General features: G+C 44.5%; 1 protein-coding gene across 1 annotated transcript in view; it reads right to left on the bottom strand.

Annotated features, from left to right (window-relative positions):
• Window positions 1–12438: 12438 nt before the first annotated feature.
• Window positions 12439–22185, bottom strand: part of LOC137419455 (E3 ubiquitin/ISG15 ligase TRIM25-like) — a 46558-nt gene continuing 36811 nt past the window's right edge. Inside the window, exon 7 of the mRNA XM_078784027.1 lies at window positions 12439–12959. Coding sequence (XP_078640153.1) covers window positions 12439–12959 — 521 coding nt within the window. The remainder of the gene's footprint in view (window positions 12960–22185) is intronic.

Below are 22185 nucleotides of genomic sequence, written 5' to 3'. Positions count from 1 at the left end.
ATACTTTAAGAGAGTTGTAAAGTCTTAAACATCTCAAAACGCAATGCTATTTGTTACAAATTCCTACAAGAATATGAAACATGGTGTTTTTAAAAGAAAAACATGCATGTTGGCGGCCATTTTGAAAATGAGGTGATAACACCCATTTAGCTACATGGTTGAATTTGCTATCACATATTTTCATATTCTAGGGGTAAAGACCTATCCAAAAATCAATATTAGGCTTACTCCCTCATTTTGGTACCAATGGACCCTATTGTGGGGGTCTGGCTGATGGCCTATCAGGAGAGCCAGGATCTCTGAGCTCTCAAACCTGTCTCCCTCTTCCAAATCCAGGTGGCATCTGGTCAAATCGTTTCTGGTGTTTGTTCCCCCTTCATTCCCTTCCTTACCTCAAATGGCTACACAGCCGATATCACACGTGACAAAGCCGAATGCCTCAACTCCGTGTTTGCCTCAAAATCTTGTGTCCCGAACCCATCTCTCTCTGCACCCACCTTACCCAGTTGAACCCAATTGCCCCTGGACTTTGTCCTTCTCTCCCGACAAGGTGAATAAGTTTCTGTCAAACCTCGACTCTGATTCTGCAACTGGACCAGATGGCATCAGCCAAAGGGTCCTAAAATCCTGATCTGCCGCTCTATCTCACCCTCTCTCTGTTCTTTTCACCCTCTCTTTTGCTGAAGATCATCTGCCATTTGCTTGGAAATCAGCAAACATTACTGCCTTACACAAAAAAAGCAAAAACAGATCCTTGCAACTACAGACCAATCAGCCTGCTCCCAATTATCAGCAAAGTCATGGAATCTGTCATTGCTTTGGATATCAAATCCTTCCTCTTCTCCAATGGCTTGATCTCTGATCATCAATTTGGATTCAGACCAGGTCATTCTACTCTGGACATGCTGCTTCTGCTGTCTCAACAATGGATGGAGGTCCTCAATGCCAAACAGGAAATCAGAGCTGTCTCCCTTGACATATCACATGCCTTCGATACGGTCTGGCACCCTCCTCTGCTCACCAAACTCTCCTCCTATGATATCCATGGAAATCTTCACGCATGGCTGGCGGACTTCTTCTCTAGCCGTAGTCAACGTGTGGCCCTGAATGTGTTTCTCTCATCTCCCCTTCCTGTACAGGCTGGAGTTCCCCAAGGCAGTGTTCTGTGCCCTGTGCTTTTTCTGGTCGTCATCAATGATCTCTCTCTGACTCTCTTGAAAATCCTCTCCATCTCTTTGCTGATGACTCCACTCTCTGTTGCTCCATTCCTCATCCCTTAGATTGGCAGTCTGCAGCCTCCTCACTCTTTGCAGACCTGGACAAAATCACAGACTGGTCAAACAAGTGGAACATGTCTTTCAATCCTGACAAATCTCACACTCTTACTATGTCTCTCCGAAAAGACCGACTGGGCAACCCTCTCATTCACTTTCTGAATAATCCTCTCCAAGAAGTTCTGTCACTCAAGCTTTTGGGTCTCACTATATGCCATGATCTTTTCTGGGAAAACCACATTTCAAATCTTGACTCCAAAGCCAGTCGCCGACTGGCATCCTTCGTTGCGCAAAGTCCTTCCTTGGCACACCTGAGCAACTCACCACATACAAGGCTGTCATCCGCAGCTCAATGGAATACTGTTCCCCCCCCTCTGGGCCGGTGCTCCTGCCTCACACCTCGCTCAGCTTCACGCTGTTGAAACCAAAGCTTTCAGAATCATTGGAATCTCCCGCGATGAATTTAACTCCGAGGGCCTTTCACTTACTCACCGCAGGCAGGTTGGTGGTCTTTCTGTCTTCTACCGACTCCTCTCCGGCCTTGCTCCGCCAGCTCTCTCTGGGCTCTGTCCCCCAAATATTCCTACAGGTCGCACAAGATCTGCCTGCAACCCTCTTATGGTTAAACTGCCAAAATCAAGACTCTTTGCTTACCTTCACTCCTTCATTCATCTTTTCTCCCACCTCTGGAACAAACTCCCCACACTCTCTCCAATCCCACTCCTCCCTCCAGGTCTTTAAAACAGCTGTTCACCACCATCTCTTATTTTACCCCATTCAAAACCTTGATCTTTTCTACCCCCACTAATTTCACCCCAGATTCACTTTTTTGAAATACCAACTTCCTTCCTGGAAGTCCTTGCAGTGTCCTTGTGTTTTATGCTTCGCCCCCCTCCCCCCCTTCCCACACCTCCTCCCCCTTCCCACGCCTCCATCCCCCCCCAAGTCCTCTCCCTCCCACAGATCTCCCGATGTCCCTGTTCTCAAATGTTGTGTTTGTGTGCTTCCCCTTCTCTCCCCATATTGTCTACTGCTACCCACATTATATACTTTACGTGTCTGATTTTTTGTGTGATAAATGTTAGCTCTTTCACGAGCCTCGATCCTGTATACAAATAAATAAATCCAAAACTTTGATCTTTTCTACCCCCGATCCACTTTTTTGAAATACCAACTTATTTCCTGGAAGTCCTAACAGTGTCCATGTGTTTTATACCTCTCCCACCTTCTCCCACCAAGCCCTCTCCCTCCCACAGATCTACCTATGTCCCTGTTCTCTGCTGTTGTACAGGGTGACCCAAAAAAACCTCCCACATTTCGAAAGGCTGTAGCACTGGCAGTAGTGAGGCGGGAGGGGCGGGGCTAGGGTCTGTTGGTCGCCCAACCCCAACCGTCCTCTGTCGCCAACATGGCGTGGTAGGGAGCACACCGTGCGTTCGCTGTTGAAGCATTCTTCACAAACAACCGTTCCGTGATCGCCATGCAGAGGGTCTTTCGAAGACGTTTCAGTATTCCACGGAACCAAAACGTTCCAGATCGGAAAACCATCTTGCAGTGGGTTGAGAATTTCAGGGCAACAGGCTCAGCTTTAACAAGCGTTATGCCTCGGTCCCCCGTCGGGGAAGTGATGTGAGTTGACAAAGTGGAAGACGCAGAAAACATGCTATGATATGATATTTTGCTCACAAGGTTCAGACATACATGGAGGTGGCCATCTTGGATTTGGACATGGCAACCCAATTTTCAATAGCGTTCTTCCTTATGCCTAGATACACCCAAATACCAGATTAGAAGTTGGTACTTCGCTTATTTTTGAAGATATTCTGCTCACAAGGTTCAGACATACATGGCGGCGGCCATCTTGGATTTTGACGTGGCGACCTAATTTTCAATAGCGTTCTTCCTTATGCCAAGATACACCCACACACCAGATTAGAAGTTGGTACTTCGCTTATTTTTCAAGATATTCACCTCAAGGTTCAGACATACATGGCGGCAGCCATCTTGGATTTTGACGTGGCGACCCAATTTTCAATAGCGTTCTTCCTTATGCCGAGATACATCCACACACCAGATTAGAAGTTGGTACTTCGCTTATTTTTCAAGATATTCAGCTCACAATGTTCAGACATACATGGCATCAGACATACATGGCGGCGGCCATCTTGGATTTTGACGTGGGTTGCACGCACACACCAAATTCGAATGCGGTCCTTCGCTTACGCACGCACTCACGGATGGACGGACACACGGACGGAGGGGAAAACCATAGTCCCCCTTTCGCTCCGCGGTGCGACGGGGGCCAAAAAGAAAATCACCTGGTCGACCTAGGAGCGGTCGTACGCCTGAGAATATTGAAGCATTGAGGCGATCTGTTGTGCAGTCTCCGAGACGTTCTGTGCGGAAGCATGCTTTAGCTGAAGGGATATCCCGGGAAACTGCAAGGAGAATCTTACACAAAGACCTCCACTTCCATCCATACAAAATGACGGTTGTGCAAGAACTCAATGCGAGAGACTGGATAAGCCGCAGGGAGTTATGCGAGAACATTCTGCAACGTGTTCCGGAAGATGCTGTTCTCTTGTGCAGTGACGAAGCTCATTCTCATTTGAGTGGCTCTGTAAACAAACAAATTTTGTCGCTATTGCTCTGAAGACAACCCTCGCATGCCACACGAAAGACCGTTGCACTCCGATCGAGTGACTGAGTGGTGCGCTGTTGCCGATGTTGGCATCGTGGGTCCTTATTTCTTTGAAGAGGGTGGTGTAACTGTTACCATAACTTGTGACCGTTACATTGATATGCTCGAAAACTTTCTAAGGCCACAACTCGAACATCTTGAGCTTGAAGAACTCGATGTGTGGTTTCAGCAAGATGGAGCTACGGCACACACAGCTCGAAGATCATTGCAAGTGCTGAGGGAAATGTTTCCGGATCGGGTGAACTCGTTGCGTGGCGAAGTTGGGTGGCCGACCCGTTCCCCTGACCTCACCTCGTGATTTTTTTTCTGTGGGGCTACCTTAAATCACGAGTGCATACTTATCGACCCCAAACTCTTGCAGCCCTTAAGGTTGCTATTCAGCAGGAGATAGCCGCTGTTCCACCCGACATGACCCGTCGAGCCATGGCAGCCTTCAGAAATCGCCTCCAAGCGTGTATAGACAATGACGGCCACCATTTGGAGGATGTCATCTTTAAAACATGATGAATAAAAACTGTATTGAATGAAGTTTCATGTATGCAAATAATATCTTGATTATCTTTAACCATTTTTTTTTCATTTACCTTTGAAATGTGGGAGGTTTTTTTTAGGGCCACCCGGTACTTGTGTGCTTCCCTCTCTATCCCCATCTTGTCTCCCGCTTCCTTTATTGTATGTTTTGTGTGTCCGTTTTTTTTTGGGGATTAATGTTAGTTCTTACATGAGTCTCGATCTTGTATACAAAAAAACAAAAACAAAAAATCCCTACTACTAATTAACACGGCATCAACCCCTGTATGATGCATATGTAAATACAGCCTTAATATACATTTTCCCTGCTTATTACATTTAGTCCAGGCCCTGCTCATAACCCCAAATACAACTCATCCGCAAGAGATTTTGAAACTTGATTTGAGTTATTGGACCATTTACCTTTAAAAATCACACAGGTGCTTCTTCGGAACCGGCTGCGAATGGCCGCTAGGGGTGAAAATCCTAGATGGCCGCCAGTAGCCATATTGAAAATATAAATTTTGAACAACTCACCATAGAAGTATGTATAATACCTTGTTTTATGGGTTTTTGGGTGTGGGGAATCCATTTGTGACATCATTTTCATGATTGAAGGCCAAGGTCAAGGTCAGAAATCACAAAAAACGGCCAAAATCGCAGTTTTACACACATCGAGAAGCAGAGTATCAAGTATAACTCACTATTTAAAAGTTTGTGCTGTAAATTATACTTTGCCTATATGATTGCTTTGATGGAAGGTCAAGGTTATGCTCTGGATGTTAAGACCATTGCAATTTTATTACTCATTACCAACTTGCCACTGGCTAAGGTTGTTTTATACTCTGCAGGTGTTTCATGCATATGTGTATCCGCATAGACGTGTCTGATTCTGTCGACATTGTGCTCACTGATCGCCCCTAGTCATCCACTCCGAGTGGTAGGTATATATTATTTTTCACAAAAATCGATTCTTTTCTAGATTAACTAAGATTAACTAACTTTCTAGATTAAGGGTGTCTTAGAAAAAAACAGAACCAGTGTTATCACAAGTGTTGTTATGCTGATGGACCATACTTTTCAAATCTGTATCAACTTGTGAAAAAGAGGGCCCCATTTTTTTCTGTCTTTGATGATCTGGGGACACCCTGTTTCCACTTCCACCACGTATGGTTCCACTTCATGTGCTGCACCTCAAGCTAGGAGACGAATTATGCAGTGTACTCATCAAAGCGCATGTCACGACTGGGGACGATACACTGAGCAAGGTGGGCACAAAACATGCAGCCCTCGTATGCATACCTGCAAGGTTTCTCTCCAGCTTTGGAGAGTCTCCTGTTCTTTCTGAAGTGGACATACATCAGGCGGAACAATACCTCGTCCATGTATGGGCCGGTGCGAGAAGCAAACCCACTGCAACTGCATTTGACCACTTGAGACTCGACGTCCACAGGCATTCAGTGGTAGGGCTAGAAGAACTACCACCCACATCCAGCGTCACCCGGGGACATTTGAGGAGGGAATTATACGTGACCCAGAATGCCTTGACCTTGCTAGCTGATGCCAGTCAGTTTGACCCTATTCATTATGGCTGGATCAACCAAGACAGCATGCTCCTGCCCCTTAAGTCTCTGAAGCCGATCCCCACCAAAATTCTGACCCTGTGTGGCTGTAGTGGGAAGTGTAACTCAAAGCGTTGCTCCTGCAAAGCAGCAGAAGTTACGTGTGATTTACTGCCATAAGAAGGTTGTTGAGCCCATCTGTGTGAATAAATAAACAAATGCCAAGTTCCCACCGTAGCTCTCTCGTCTGGGCATCTGACTCATATACCATTCATTTTTAGTCATAATTATAAGGAATATGGCTTATATGCAGGTATTATATGGCACTGTAATGTAGCTTTTTTTTGTAATTTTCAGATTGTGTTTTCTGAAGAATGATTAAAATGTTCCAATTCATAAGTGAACAATGTGTATGCCTACGATATTGTGAGCCAAATAAAATGAGAAGTTGTAAAATAAACAAGATTTGAAAAAACTACATGGCCTACACTTATTCCCACATTCAGTTAAGTTGCAAAACAACAGTAATTGTATCACTCATCAAACTTTGATAGTCTGCTTCTCGATGTCTGTGAAACTGCGATTTTGGTCGTTTTGTGTGATTTCTGACCTTGACCTTAGCATGTGACCTTGGCCTTCAATCATGAAAATGATGTCACAAATGGATTCCCCACACCCAAAAACCCATAAAACAAGGTATTACACATACTTCTATGGTGAGTGGTTCAAAATTTTTATTTTCAATATGGCTACTGGCGGCCATTCGCAGCCGGTTCCGAAGAAACACCTGTGTGATTTTTAAAGGTAAGTGGTCCATTAACTCAAATCAAGTTTCAAAATCTCTTGCGGATGAGTTGTAAACGGGGTTATGAGCAGGGCCAGGACTAATTGAAATGCTACTGCACGTCACATGGTCCAGACTATTCCAATGTAATCCTACCTTTCCAAGATATTCTCTAACCTCCCCCCATAAACGTAACATTATTCATGCATTATATTAAACTACTACTACTTTTTTTTTTTTGTATACAACATTGAGGATTGTGAAAGAGCGAACATTAATCACACAAAAAGTCAAACTGACACATAAAACATATAATAAGGGGAGCGATAGACAAGATGGGGAGAGAGGGGGAAGGACACAAACACAACATTTGAGAGCAGGGACATCGAGAGATCTGTGGGAGGGAGAGGCCTTGGGGGGAGGTTGGAGAGGTATACCACTACTACTAAACCACTACTACATATGGACCACTACTACTAAACCACTTGATACTACATATGGAGAGGTATACCACTACTACATATGGATTATGGACCACTACTACTAAACTCGAGTTTTAAAAGTTATCTTTGAATGAAACACATTTGAAGAAGAAGAATCCATATTGTATGGTGAGGAGAGTGAAGAGTTCGAGGTTAAAGTTCATTTCACGTCAAATGAGATAAACATTTAACTTATTAAATTTTATAAATGTTATCATCTCTATATAATTCCAGCAATCTCTGTGTGTGTGTGTGTGTGTGTGTGTGTGTGTGTGTGTGTGTGTGTGTGTGTGTGTGTGTGTGTGTGTGTGTGTCTGTCTGTATGCGACCGCTGTTTCTCGACAACTACCGGTCCGATATACTTGAAACTTGCCAGGTATATTGCTGGGGACCCGAGGATGTGCCTTTTCAAGGTTTGAAATTAATCGGACAAGTGGTTCCCAAGGTATGGTCACCGTACTCGCAAGCCGTTCGCTTTGGCTTTGCGAATGGACGAAACCATTTCATGTAAATAGATGGGGGGGGGGGGGGATTGGCCTATACACAGCCTCTCTGGATGTTAACTTTGCCAAAAACAAGAAAATAAAAACAACCGTTAGTTTAATTGGTCTATTATAGTTCTATTAAAGATGATAGGTTAATAATTTAATATTGAGAATTTGTGCTTCCCAAGTTATGGTCTCTCACATTCGCCTATATTTTCTTGCTCCGTATTCTGTGGTCGTTTCTGACACGTGGTGTCAAATTTTTTTTTTGTTGTTGTTGTTGTTGTTGTTCTCTTCTCTTTTCTTTGTTTTCCCTTGCGAAAAGATAAAATACGTTTGCGATAATTGAATAATTGGCCATTACAACTAAATTGTTTTCCCTTGCGAAAAGATAAAATACGTTTGCGATTGGCCATTAAAACTAAATTGCGAATAATCGTAATTCTGGCACGTGGTTTCAAAACTTTTTTCCTTTTGCAAGCACGTACGGGCACGCCCGTACGGGCACGCCCTAGTCTCTATATAATTCCAGCAATGTGTGTGTGTGTGTGTGTGTGTGTGTGTGTGTGTGTGTGTGTGTGTGTCTGTCTGTGTGTCTGTCTGTATGTATGCGACCGCTGTTTCTCGACAACTACCGGTCCGATATACTTGAAACTTGCCAGGTATATTGCTGGGGACCCGAGGATGTGCCTTTTCAAGGTTTGAAATTAATCGGACAAGTGGTTCCCAAGGTATGGTCACCGTACTCGCAAGCCGTTCGCTTTGGCTTTGCGAATGGACCAAACCATTTCATGTAAATAGAGGGGGGGGGGGGGGGATTGGCCTATACACAGCCTCTCTGGATGTTAACTTTGCCAAAAACAAGAAAATAAAAACAACCGTTAGTTTAATTGGTCTATTAATTATAGTTCTATTAAAGATGATAGGTTAATAATTTAATATTGAGAATTTGTGCTTCCCAAGTTATGGTCTCTCACATTCGCCTATATTTTCTTGCTCCGTATTCTGTGGTCGTGGTGGCAAATTTTTTTTTTTTGTTGTTGTTGTTGTTGTTCTCTTCTCTTTTCTTTGCTTGTCCTTGCGAAAAGACAAAATACGTTTGCGATAATTGAATAATTGGCCATTAAAACTAAATTGCGAATAATCGCAATTCTGGCACGTGGTTTCAAAACTTTTTTCCTTTTGCAAGCACGTACGGGCAAGCACGTACGGGCACGCACGTACGGGCACGCCCTAGTCTCTATATAATTCCAGCAATCTCTGTGTGTGTGTGTGTGTGTGTGTGTGTGTGTCTGTCTGTATGCGACCGCTGTTTCTCGACAACTACCGGTCCGATATACTTGAAACTTGCCAGGTATATTGCTGGGGTCCCGAGGATGTGCCTTTTCAAGGTTTGAAATTAATCGGACAAGTGGTTCCCAAGGTATGGTCACCGTACTCGCAAGCCGTTCGCTTTGGCTTTGCAAATGGACCAAACCATTTCATGTAAATAGAGGGGGGGGGGGGATTGGCCTATAGGGTAGCGTGGGGCAAGACGCCCCCATTAAGCAAGATTGCTGATATCTGCTCCTGTTGCAGCTATAGAGAACTAAAAGTAAATGCAAACAATAAGGACACATTAGCGCTACATAATAGCACAAGCACACCAAGATAGAAAAAAACGAAAAAGAACAAGAAGTGAAAATATATATATATATTTTTTGGCTTCTTTGTCCCATGCCAGAGGTAAAACGCCCACCAGGTTGGGGCAAAACGCTTACTGTGGGCGTGTTGCCCCTGAGAAGTGAGCGTTTTGCCCCTTACTTCCGAATTACATAAAAAGAAGATAATACTAACGTCTGACTAGAAAAACATAGTCTCCTACATCGAGGAAATTTCACTGTAAATACAAAATGTCATGAATTGTGACTTGGTCAAATTCAAACAGTCATGGGCACATGTCAGTCCGAGACATCCGACTCGCAGTTTGGGCACAGGAACTGGGCCAGTCCTGGCGTACATTGTTCATGTGCCCAATGAAGGCACAACTGGCACGGCACCCACACCTCCCTGGGTCTGGCATGGCTGTACTCCTCACAGCATATAAGACAAGGCCAGTCTTCCTCCTCACTTGTTTCTTCCTCTTCTCCTTGCTTCCTCGTTTTGCCGTTTGTGGGGTTTGTTTGCTGCACTCTCTTCTTCTTCTGCTTTTGTTCTTTGTCTGAGTTTTTCTTGGGGTTCTTCTTTGCCTGCTTCTCTTCTAGTGCTGCCTTGTATGGCGAAGAGGTCAGCACGGCTGCTGACTCTGTTTTTCTGGCTCTTGGCCTCTTGATTGATATTTTGGGCAGCGGAGAAAGCCCATGGATTATTTCCCTGATTGTGCTGGTAGAAGATGTGGATGGCTGGGGGATTGGTGGCTGTGACGTGGGCGCCTCACTTCCAACTTCTGGTGTTAGTCGCTCTGGTTGCAGGCTGGGCAGAACGATGCAGTTGTAGTGCCCGACATCCTGACCAACACTGGTGAACTGCACCATCAGGGGCTGGTGGTGTCTGTCAACGTCTCCATAACGTTGAACCACAACGTTATCCCAGTTGTAAACTATGATTTGTTTCTGAAGGACTTTGCTGGTGGCGGTGATCTCCAGCTTGCCAGGCAGGGACAATGGATCCGACATGGCATCGATTCGATGCTCCATGGATGAGTATCGGAGCCATCTGGGCAGGTCGGCGTTGATGGTTTCGACGTCCAGGTCTTTGAAGTCATCATAATTTTCACACATGTGTGCAATAACGTTTGCGCGAAGTCCATCTGCCTGACTCTTCTCAAACATCTCTAGTACCTGATTTCTCAATGATCCATGCTCTGATCTCTCCGCTGTTTGTAACTTTGAGTCCATCCCAATAATTAAACTGCGGAAAAAACATCGGCCATCACCAGACGTCGGTATCACCTGCATTCCGTTGTCAGATGAAGAAGGTGAGGGAGATGGTCCTTGGTCTTGCCTGTCTTCAACACAGATTGAGGGACACATGATTGCTTGAGGCTGCCTGAGGGTGAGGTCGTGACGGGAGAGAAAGTTCTGGACCCAGTCCTTTCCTGCCATCCGGGACTCTCTGTTGAAAGGGTGGCTAATTTGAGCCTTCTCAGCAACATCAAACGCGAGACGCTGCATGTCCCACATCCTCAGACCGTACAGTCGCCTCTGCATCTCCGTTACATGTGCTTTCAGCTGCGCGTCGATCTCAGGAGGAAGGGCGTTCTTATATCTCCCAAAATTCAGCACACCAGGTGCTGCTACTTGCTGGTCTCTGTGCCTTCGTAGGGTACGTGCCGGAACACCAAAGTCCTTGCTGGCACGAATGAGTGGAAGTCCCTCGCTCACTGCTGTCAAGGCTGCAGACAAGTTGCTTTGGCCATAATTGCCCCTCTCTGTCTTCCTTTTGTATGTTCTCACCATCATGTATCTGTTGACAAGTGTTTAAAAATGATTCAGTCTCTAAATCATAATTTCTTTTATTCATAACTTAGCGGAATATATTCAAATGATAGTCACTTTTACTAGCATAGGAGAGAGAGAAAGAGAGAAAGAGAGAAAGAGAGAAAGAGAGAGAGAGAGAGAGAGTGAGACATGCAGTACTCTAGCATTTCAAGTCAAGTCGGTATTACATTCAGTGGAATGAGGGGCACATTTGGCGTCTTGCCCCAACATCCCAGTAGGTGTTTGACCCCCAATCTGTTACAAATCTTATCTTTGGAAATCTGACTTAAAGCAAGGGAGGCAACTAGTTTAGTCTGGCATCAACAGATAGCTAACAGATCCCTATAACAAGAAAAAGTAGAGACGTTCTGTTTCTTCTGCTATTTAGATGATGGTACTGAACAAATGAAGTATGAAATTTACAACAAACAGGACGAAAACAAAGAAAAACATCTGAGAAACGTACCGTTTTCTCTGCCTGTGTCGCCGTCGTGGCGGGAAAGGATGTTTGCGGAAGGAAGCTCGCAAGGCATCATGGGGCTCGTTGCATCATGTGGTTTAGTATATATTGTGGGTAGGCGTTTGACCCCTACTGGGCCTCTTGCCCCACCCTACCCTACACAGCCTCTCTGGATGTTAACTTTGCCAAAAACAAGAAAATAAAAACAACCGTTAGTTTAATTGGTCTATTATAGTTCTATTAAAGATGATAGGTTAATAATTTAATATTGAGAATTTGTGCTTCCCAAGTTATGGTCTCTCACATTTGCCTATATTTTCTTGCTCCGTATTCTGTGGTCGTTTCTGACACGTGGTGTCGAATTTTTTTTTTGTTGTTGTTGTTGTTGTTGTTGTTCTCTTCTCTTTTCTTTGTTTGTCCTTGCGAAAAGACAAAATACGTTTGCGATAATTGAATAATTGGCCATTAAAACTAAATTGCGAATAATCGTAATTCTGGCACGTGGTTTCAAAACTTTTTTCCTTTTGCAAGCACGTACGGGCAAGCACGTACGGGCACGCACGTACGGGCACGCACGTATGGGCACGCCCTAGTACTTATAATATAAACATTAATTAATAATCACATCGTCATGAACAAGTAAATTATTTTATTGATTTGAACCAAAAATAACCTTCAGTTCATGATGAAACACAAAATGTACAAAATGAAGATTAAAATGATCAAAATGAGGAAAACCGGACAGAACCACCATAATCACAAACCCCAATAGCGGGCTTAACGGGGTCCATGAAGTTCCACCTGAACACGTGCAGGACCTGTGAGTCCCAGAAACACGTCAACTCTCCCGCCTCGCAATCCAAGAAGAACCCAAACCGTTCAGGATTCCCCGGCACGGACAGCTCGGTGCTTTGTTTGTTGTGACGTGTGGAGTATTTTCTAAAAGATTCCATTAAGCACCAAGACTCGGGGTTGTCTCCCAACCCGCTCTCTCCCCCTTTCCTCCCCATGGAGTTTAAACAGATTCCGATTCTCCAATAACGACTCGACCTTATATCGATCTCCCAGTAATGACGCCCCAATGAGAAACTCTCAGAGGAAACAACTTGTAGATAACGATCAAACCGATCAGGATGTTCATGTTGGTGATGGGCGGCCCCGGTTAGAGTCGCCGTCCTGAGATCCCGGGAGATCTTGATCGATGGATTTGCAGAGTTTGGGTCCAGACTCAGGGTCCGTCCATCTGCGGACACGACACATGATTGCAGACACCATTAGACAAACGGACAGAAACCAAACACATTCAGCTTTTTACGGCATAGCCCATCGGGCAAAGCCGTTTGTAAGTGTTTGTCCGTCCGTATGTATGTATGTATGTATGTATGACCCCTCAAACGTATACCAATCAGAGCTGAGGATATGGTCACATGACACGGTGATGAGATTACGTCTGATGTCATTATGGCAGTGCAGTGGCTGTCTCTCCACACTCCGCCATTTTGATTCCAATTTCGTTCAGGCCGAACATATCGTCGAACCTGTCATATATCACAATCTCCATGCTCCACCTTTACGTTTTTCATTCAGTGTGAAACACAAACAAATCGATTGTTAAAATGATCATCAAATATCGAAAGCATCAGGGTTACGGCTCTTCCAACAATACGGTATGTATAGGCCTTAGGCGTTATGCCTCACCTTCAGACCGCTTCGGACAAATTAAGGCCAGGTTTCTTCATACAGTAGTGTATCGTTGCAGTAGTATCATTTTCGTAATAATAATAATAATAATAATAGTAATAATAATATCGTAAATATAACCATAACACTCTAATCCCAATGTCGTGAATGGAAAGTTGATGGTTTGAAGCAGTGTATGGTTCATGAATCGACGATAAGTGATGTACGGTACTAATATTAATAATCGCAGAAGTAAGGAATTTGCCTCGGTTTTTTTTAATGGTAATATCATTTTCGAAATATACCGTTAATATCATAGTAAATCTAACCGTAAGACCAATCCCTTCGTCGTGACTGCAAACATGCTGGAAGTTAAAATATATCATCTTTTACATATTGTTGTGGATATGAGAATGGTTTTTTTTTGTTGTTGTTGTTATTGTGTAAATTGTTGTTAAAATATCGCCCTCCTTACTCCAGTGTTGTATAAAGGTCAAAGGGCGTTCCCGTAGTTAGTTCCATAAAGCATACATGAAGGACACCATAATATCCCTGTTCAGTAGTTTATTTCCTTATTATGTGTATTAGGGTAAGGCCTTGTCTTTCATTAAGATGACACTCCATTGCACCAGGTGAAATAAGAGTAGATTCCGTTCACATTCCCTTATAGTCAATTGCCAACATCCCCTCCAAGCCTCAATTGCCAACTGCACTGGGCAGTTTGTCAGGTTTGCTACAGCTGTGGGTTGTTGATTTCACCCCAAGACTCCATTAGCCACGAGGTGATCTCGGAGCCGAAGGTGGGAGGAGTCGGCCCAGCGCCGGGAACAAGGCGTGGCCTTGCCAACGCCTCCTCTAAGGGCGGGGTCGGGAGGTCGCGCGACCAACCAGGGCCGAGGTGAGCTCACCGATGGGCGTGTCCTGGACACCAGCAGCTTGATCGCCTGAGGCGCTATAAAGAGCGCGCGCGGAAGCCTTTGAAGAGAGACGTGAAAAGAGAGATGCGTCAGAGAGTTGGCAGTACACAAGCAGCGCAAAGCAGGGAGGAGGGAGAAGGAGTTCTGAGAGCAAGCATTGAGAAGGAGTTCTGAGAGCAAGCATTGAGAAGGAGTTCTGAGAGCAAGCAGAGAAGGAGTTCTGAGAGCAAGCATTGAGAAGGAGTTCTGAGAGCAAGTATTGAGAAGGAGTTCTGAGAGCAAGCAGAGAAGGAGTTCTGAGAGCAAGCATTGAGAAGGAGTTCTGAGAGCAAGCAAGAGGAGTACCACGAGCAGTACCCGCAGCTTTAAACTCCACCAAGCAGCGTTGGCCCCACTAGGCAGCTTTAACTCGACCGGCGGAGCTCGTCCCGCGGCAGCTCGCACGACCGCAGCTTGGGCGTTGACGGCAGTGCCGACCGTGGCCGCGGAGGAACAGAGCTGCCGCTCCCGGCCCGACCGTGACCCAGTTCCAGTGGACCTTCCTCTCACTCCAGCCATCCACCTCCTGCCATTCCTATCATCATTCCCCACGTGAGTCTGTCTTTGTTTGTTCTGTCCCTGGGTATTAATTAAGCCTGTATAGTTAAGCTAAGTTTCGCTGTGTCGCCTTGCCTCTTCTGTAAATTATTTTATTATCCTTCCTTCTCCTTGGTTATTTTGGTCTTGTAAATAGTAAATAAATTATATTTGTATTCCTTACCCGTTGTCTTTCTTCTTCTTCACATCCTTCACTTTAGTCTTTTCCCCATTGAATATCTGTGACGCGATTCGGCCAACGTTCAGGAATCGGGTTAGTCTGGGTAACTGTTAGGGCCGCGGTGCCATCCGCTCGGCAAACCAACATCTTCTCCGCAGTCCGTAACAATATTAAAGTAGCGGCAGTTTTGTGTCCGTTACGTCATTACATTTATGATGTCATTACGACGGCTCAGTCCACTGACCGACAGTTTCATTTACTGGTACACCCGCTCACTACAGGAGCTGCAGGAAGGACCATTCATCTTTGGGGTATATAGATTACAGTCGATCTATGGTCGGGTCTCAAGAACATTGGGTGTGTGTTCATTTACCAAGTTTCTTGTGGAGAGATCGCCAAGTGGTTTAAGCTTTCGAGCAAGCACTCCATTCAAAACCGTTAAGGAACGGCTGGCTTGGCAAGCGCTAGCTAGCTGATTGGTAAATGAGCACACCTCCAACCCTTGTGGGGTATATCGATTACAGTAATAGGCACAGTACACTTACCTCATGGATGTCGGGATTCCTCCAAATTTCTTTGTTTAATGTTGTAAACACCATTAGCGACTGTTTAAAAAGCTAATCATATGTGTTTGTGGAGAAGAGTGGAGGGGAGGGAGAGAAGGGGGAGGAGTTAATGGTAATGGAGAGGAGTGAGGAATGAGGAACGGAGATGAGTGAGGGGTGGAGAAAGGAGAGGAGTGAGAAGGGGAGAGGAGAGCGAGGTTTTTACCCATTTTGTGAAAAACTTCGTGCAGTATCTAACTCAAGATGCCCAAATGTCATACACATCTCTGCCCATGGGTTTCCCACAAGTTGTGCATAATATTATAACATGTTAGATTAGGTCATGGAAAGGATCAGAATGTGCATAATATTATAACATGTTCGATCAGGTCATTGAAAGGATCAGAATGTGCATAACATTATAACATGTCAGATCAGGTCTTTCAAAGGATCAGAACATGCATGATATAACATGTTAGATCAGGTCATTGAAAGGATCAGACCATGCATGACATTACATTATGTTACATCAGGTAATTTGAAAGATCAGACTGTACAAGACATTATAACATGTTAGATTAGGTCATTGAAAGGATCAGACTGTGCATATTGTAAAATTTTAGATCAGAACATGCATGACATTATAGCAGGTTACATCAGGTAATTGAATGGATCAGACTGTACAAGACATTATAACATGTTAGATCAGGTCATTGAAAGGATCAGACTGTGCATATTGTAAAATTTTAGATCAGAACATGCATGACATTATAACATGTTACATCAGGTAATTGAATGGATCAGACTGTACAAGACATTATAACATGTTAGATCAGGTCATTGAAAGGATCAGACAGTACCACACCATTCAAAATTCCCAATAGTAACATTTACTTCAGTGAGGATGTCCTGAACATCCTCATGTATGGTCCTCAATTAATATTATGCCTAACACCCAAACCATTAGGCCAACACCAGGTATACTTTTGTCATGAGAAGCAGCTTTGGCAAAACGTCATGAAAACTCATGAGAAGAACTCCACGGAAACGGCAGGAAGGGTCGTGTTATTTCCACTTGTAGGGTATATAGACTGCAGTAGATCTATGCTCAGGTGCGATCGTCGACGTGATAAGATAAGCAGACTAAAGTCCGGATTCCTCCAAATGTATTTAAGTTCAGTATTAAATAGCATTATAGACGATTTTAAAAGGTAATTAAACATGTTTGTGGTTTATAATATTTTTACTTCCTGTAGAGGCCGTTGCTCTCACAAAAACGGTACGATTTTTTTTTTTTGTATACTGAATCGAGGCTCGTGAAAGAGCTGACATTTACTTCACAAACAAATCAACCAGACAAACAAAATATATAAAAAGGGGGAGCGGAAGACAAGATGGGGAGAGAAGGGGAAGCACACAAACACAACATTTGAGAGCGGGGATATGTGTTGGAGGGAGAGGGCTTGGGGGGAGGAGGCGTGAGAAGGGGGGGGGGGGGCGTGGGAAGGGGGGGGGGTGGGAGAAGTATAAAACACAAGGACACCAAGGACTTCCAGGACAGAAGTTGGTATTTCAAAAAAGTGGATTTGGGGTGAAATTAGCAGGGGTAGAAAAGATCAAGGTTTTGGATGGGGGAAGATAAGAGATGGTGGTGAACAGCTGTTTTAAAGACCTGGAGGGTGCAGTGGGATTGAAGAGAGTGAGGGAGTTTGTTCCAGAGGCGGGAGAAAAGAGGAATGAAGGAGTGAAGGTGAGCAGAGAGTCTTGATTTTGGCAGTTTAACCATAAGAGGGTTGCAGGCAGATCTTGTGCGACCTGTAGGAATATTTGGGGGACAGAGCCCAGAGAGAGCTGGGGGGGCAAGGCCAGAGAGGAGTCGGTAGAAGACGGAAAGACCACCAACCTGCCTGCGGTGAGTGAGTGAAAGGCCCTTGGAGTTAGCTTCATCGCGGGAGATTCCAATGATTCTGAACGCTTTGGTTTCACAGCGTGAAGACGAGCTAGGTGTGAGGCAGGAGCACCAGCCCAGAGGGGAGAGCAGTATTCCATTGAGCTGTGGATGAAAGCCTTGTATGTGGTGAGGAGCTCAGGTGTGCCAAGGAAGGACTTCGCACGACGGAGGATGCCCAGTCGGCGACTGGCTTTGGAGGCCAGATTTGAAATGTGGTTTTCCCAGGAAAGATCATGGCAGATAGTGAGACCCAAAAGCTTGAGTGACAGAACTTCTTGGAGAGTATTATTCAGAAAGTGGATGGGAGGGTTGTCCAGTCGGTCTGTTCGGAGAGACATCGTAAGAGTGTGAGATTTGTCAGGATTGAAAGACATGTTCCACTTGTTTGCCCAGTCTGTGATTTTGTCCAGGTCTGCAGAGAGTGAGGAGGCTGCAGACTGCCGATCTGAGGGATGAGAAATGGAGCGAGAGAGAGTAGAGTCATCAGCGAAGAGATAGAGAGGATTTTCAAGAGAGTCAGAGAGATCATTGATGAAGACCAGAAAAAGCACAGGGCCCAGAACACTGCCTTGGGGAACTCCAGCCTGAACAGGAAGAGGAGATGAGAGAAACCCATTCAGGGCCACACGTTGACTACGACTGGAGAGGAAGTCAGCCAGCCATGTGTGGAGATTTCCATGGATACCAAAAGAGGAGAGTTTGGTGAGCAGAGCGGGTGCCAGACCGTATCGAAGGCACGTGATATGTCAAGAGAGACGGCTCTAATTTCCTGTTTGGCATTGAGGACCTCCATCCATTGTTGAGAAAGCAGAAGCAGCATGTCCAGAGTAGTGACCAGGTCTGAAACCAAATTGATGATCAGAGATCAAGCCATTGGAGAAGAGGAAAGATTTCATATCTGAAGCAATGATGGATTCCATGACTTTGCTGATAATTGGGAGAAGGCGGATTGGTCTGTAGTTGCTAGGATCTGTTTTTGCACCTTTTTTGTGCAAAGCGGTGATGTTGTTGATGTAATAACATTAATATTACGCTATTATCGTTAGTTTTGTTATTAGAAGCAGCCTTGATAAAAACGCCACAATAAAGCTAAATTAACATGGATATACACCTCAACACGCATCCCCATTGGCGGCAATGGCGGAGAAAACCCACTTTGGGAGAAAACTCCCTTTGGGAGGGGGGGAGCAAATGAATGCGCTACAACCTTCACTGTGGAACCCTTAGTCATCCTGTCAAGTTTGGTTGAGATTGGACACATAACGACGGAATGAATCGCGATCAAAAATCATGAGACAGACGCCAAATTGCGTATTTTAGTACGATATGAACGGCGCGATTGGGAAACACACATTTTTTGCTCCATTAAAATACCAACAGCGCGATTGGGAAACACATTTAATGCGCTATTAAAAGACTAACACTGCACCTCTTATCACTGTGTGTATCCTGTAAACACACGCATAATTGACTCAAACATGGAGAAAGTTTAATGGTGGCCACTGGACTTTATCCAATATTATCGAAGATAATTTATCAATGAAAAGGGGGGTTTGCACCCCCTGTACCCTCCACTCCCCCAGATCCACCTATGCACTCCATCCACACTGCACATGTCTGCACCCCATCCACTCTGCACATGCCTACACCCCCTACACATGCCTGTACCCCCTCTACATAGCGGCACATGCTTGCACAGCAGGAGACGGGGGTAATGTAATCAATTCTGTGTGTCAGTCTGGGCCATAACTTTTTATCATTTCAGTTTTGCCATCAAATTTTCAACAAATCTTTGTGATGAGAATTATGGAGATAACAAATGAAGAATTTTCTCAAAAGTCAGCCCCACTCCTCGCAAAAGGGCAGCATCACATAAAATCAATTTTCATCGAATTGACCTGAAATTTTAAGAAGCCGATTGTTTTTTTTTTTGTTTTTTTAAATCAAAAGGTCAAAGGCCAAGGTTACGTAAAATAACCAATTTTCACCCGATTGACCTGGAATTTAAGGAATTTGCATATCGGGTAAATGAATTGGTTCACTAATCAAAAGCAACAAGCCGATTGCTTTTTGTTTTTCGATCAAAAGGTCAAAGGGCAAGGTTGCGTAAGATAACCAATTTTCACCCGAATGACCTGAAATTTCAGGAATTTGCATATCGAGTCACTGAATTGGTTCACTAATCAAAAGGTGGGAGTCAATTGTTTTTTTATGCCTTCGCCCCCAAAGGTGGCCGGAGGCATTATGTTTTTGGGTTGTCTGTCCGTCCGTCAGCCCGCACGGGCTGAACCTAGTTTTTCTCAGCAACCACATGTACGATTGAGACAACACTTTGAGGGTAGGATCGACACCCATGTAGAATGTTTTTATGATAATTGTGATGCCATAGGTCACATGGTATGGCAGCTATCTTTGATGAACTCAAATAATTGAAAAATGATTAGTCGGAAAATTTTCAAACTTGTCACATTGTTAAGTGCTCCCAATGGCCAATGGCTTCCTTGTGCACATCAAGCTTCGTCAGCCAAAGAGCCACATACAGACCTGGCATTTAATATCGAATATTTTTTTGTGGGGGTGAACTTACTTTTCAAGATGACTCGAACCAAAAGTTCATTGGAATTATGTTGAAATTATTCTAGATTTTGTTAATGTGACCTTTAAAAGAAACAAAAACCACATTTGACATTTCGAAACAAATAAATTGATCCTTGAAAGTGATGTAAACTGATATCGAACTCAATTCATGGACAGTACTGTGTTAAACTTCTGTACGTTTTCCAGAAGTATCTCTTTATTTTGCACATTAGCCAAATTTTATTTTTAACAAAAACAAAAGTTAAATTACGACTGGGATTACGGACTAAAATTACAGTTCAGTACTTCGTGTAACCCCCACGAGCATTCAGGAGAGCACGTTCATGTTGAGGCATGCTGTTCACGAGATTTGCCAAGGTTTGGACAGGAATCGCTTGCCATGCAGTGACAACAGCCTGCTGCAATTCATGCACAGAGGTCGGCTGCTGGTACAAGTGGTCGATTTGACGCATTAATTCTGCCCACATGTTCTCTATCGGATTCATATCCGGGGACATGGCAGGCCACTCCATATGCTCGACACCACGGTCAGCAAGAAAGTGTTGGATCATGCGAGCACGATGAGGCCGTGCATTGTCATCTTGGAAGACAAAGTTTCCTCGAAAGGCTGCACGAGCAAATGGAAGCAATGTTTCTTCCAGAATGGCCCTGTACTTGAACTGGTTCAGGTTTCCATTCAGAACAACCAGGTCAGTTTTGCCCCCTGCATGAAAAGCAGCCCAAACGGGCACCCCACCACCTCCAGCTTGGACTCTTGGCACTACACAATCTTTGTTGTAGGCTTCATGCACTTGTCTGCACACTCGGACGGAGCCATCTTGACGATAGACCAGAAATCTAGACTCGTCACTGAAGATCACGTGATTCCAGTGTCGTGGCTGCCATTGACGGTGCTCTCTGGCCCACTGCAATCGGCACTGGTGGTGTTGTCCGGTCAGGCCTGGCTTTCTCAGGGGACACCTGGCACGATAGCCTGCTTGAACCAGTCGTTGGTTGACTAGCCTTCTGGATACAGGCACATTTGTCAGTTGCTGCCACTCAGCCCTAAGCCGATTAGCTGACTTGGTACGGCCATTGTGGACTAACCTGTGCAGCTGGCGATCATCCCTCCTTGTGGTTCTGCGGGGACGCCTGGCCTCGGTATTGGAGTAAATACCCCTCTGTGCATTTCGTTTCAGGATCTTTGACACCTGACCTTGAGTGATGCCATACTGCCGAGCAATAGCACGCTGTTTCATGCCGTAATTTCGTAAAGCCACCACTCCATGACAAACAGCATTGTCGAGTTGACGGACCATCTCCAGAGGAAGCGGCAATAACTTTTGGAGACATGCAGCAGTTGTTTTCCACTAATACAGAACGCAACAACCCTTGTATACCCGACTGTGAAGCCAATCATCAAATGCACCTGTCCGTACATTTTGCCACTCCACCTGTGATATAATCCTGTTGTTGACTTCTTGCTGCGACAGACAATCAGTGACATGGTTCTTTTAACAAATAAATCACCAAAGTGTAAAAGAAACTCACCAGATTGATACACTGAGTTAAGAAATTAAACCCAAGTCAAGAAAAAAAAAATATTCCATATTAAATGCCAAGTCTGTACTTCAATCCTACCTTTCCCTGGAGCTTCTGGGTCTCGCTAAGCAGGAATAGATAACGAGGATGAACATAGACCCCAACCAAAAATGTCTTTCCATGGAGGTTGCGATATTAACAGACATGAGATTATTCTTTCATTGTAGATTTCAATGGAGATTTTTCCAATATTTCAGAAATTATCCTGCAGTCCAATCCTTTGCCTGAAAATTAATAGTGCTGTTTCAGGGATGCTTCAGCATACCACGTAGTTGTTTGTCATTGCTCCAGATGGATGCAGAAAGATGCAGTTCCTGATTTGCAGTGTCCCACTCCTCTCAAACTTTGCCCAAAGCTAAAAGCCTATTAAGCATCGCATGTAGACTTGCCCATCTTGTCTCATTGGCGATTATTAGTGTTAGACCTTTTCTTTGCTTCTC

This window comes from Myxine glutinosa, chromosome 1, assembly GCF_964187855.1.
Source record: "Myxine glutinosa chromosome 1, kmMyxGlut1.1, whole genome shotgun sequence".
Lineage (NCBI taxonomy): Eukaryota > Metazoa > Chordata > Myxini > Myxiniformes > Myxinidae > Myxine > Myxine glutinosa.
Note: the sequence above shows the minus strand (reverse complement) of the source record. Positions and strands in the feature narration are given on the sequence as shown.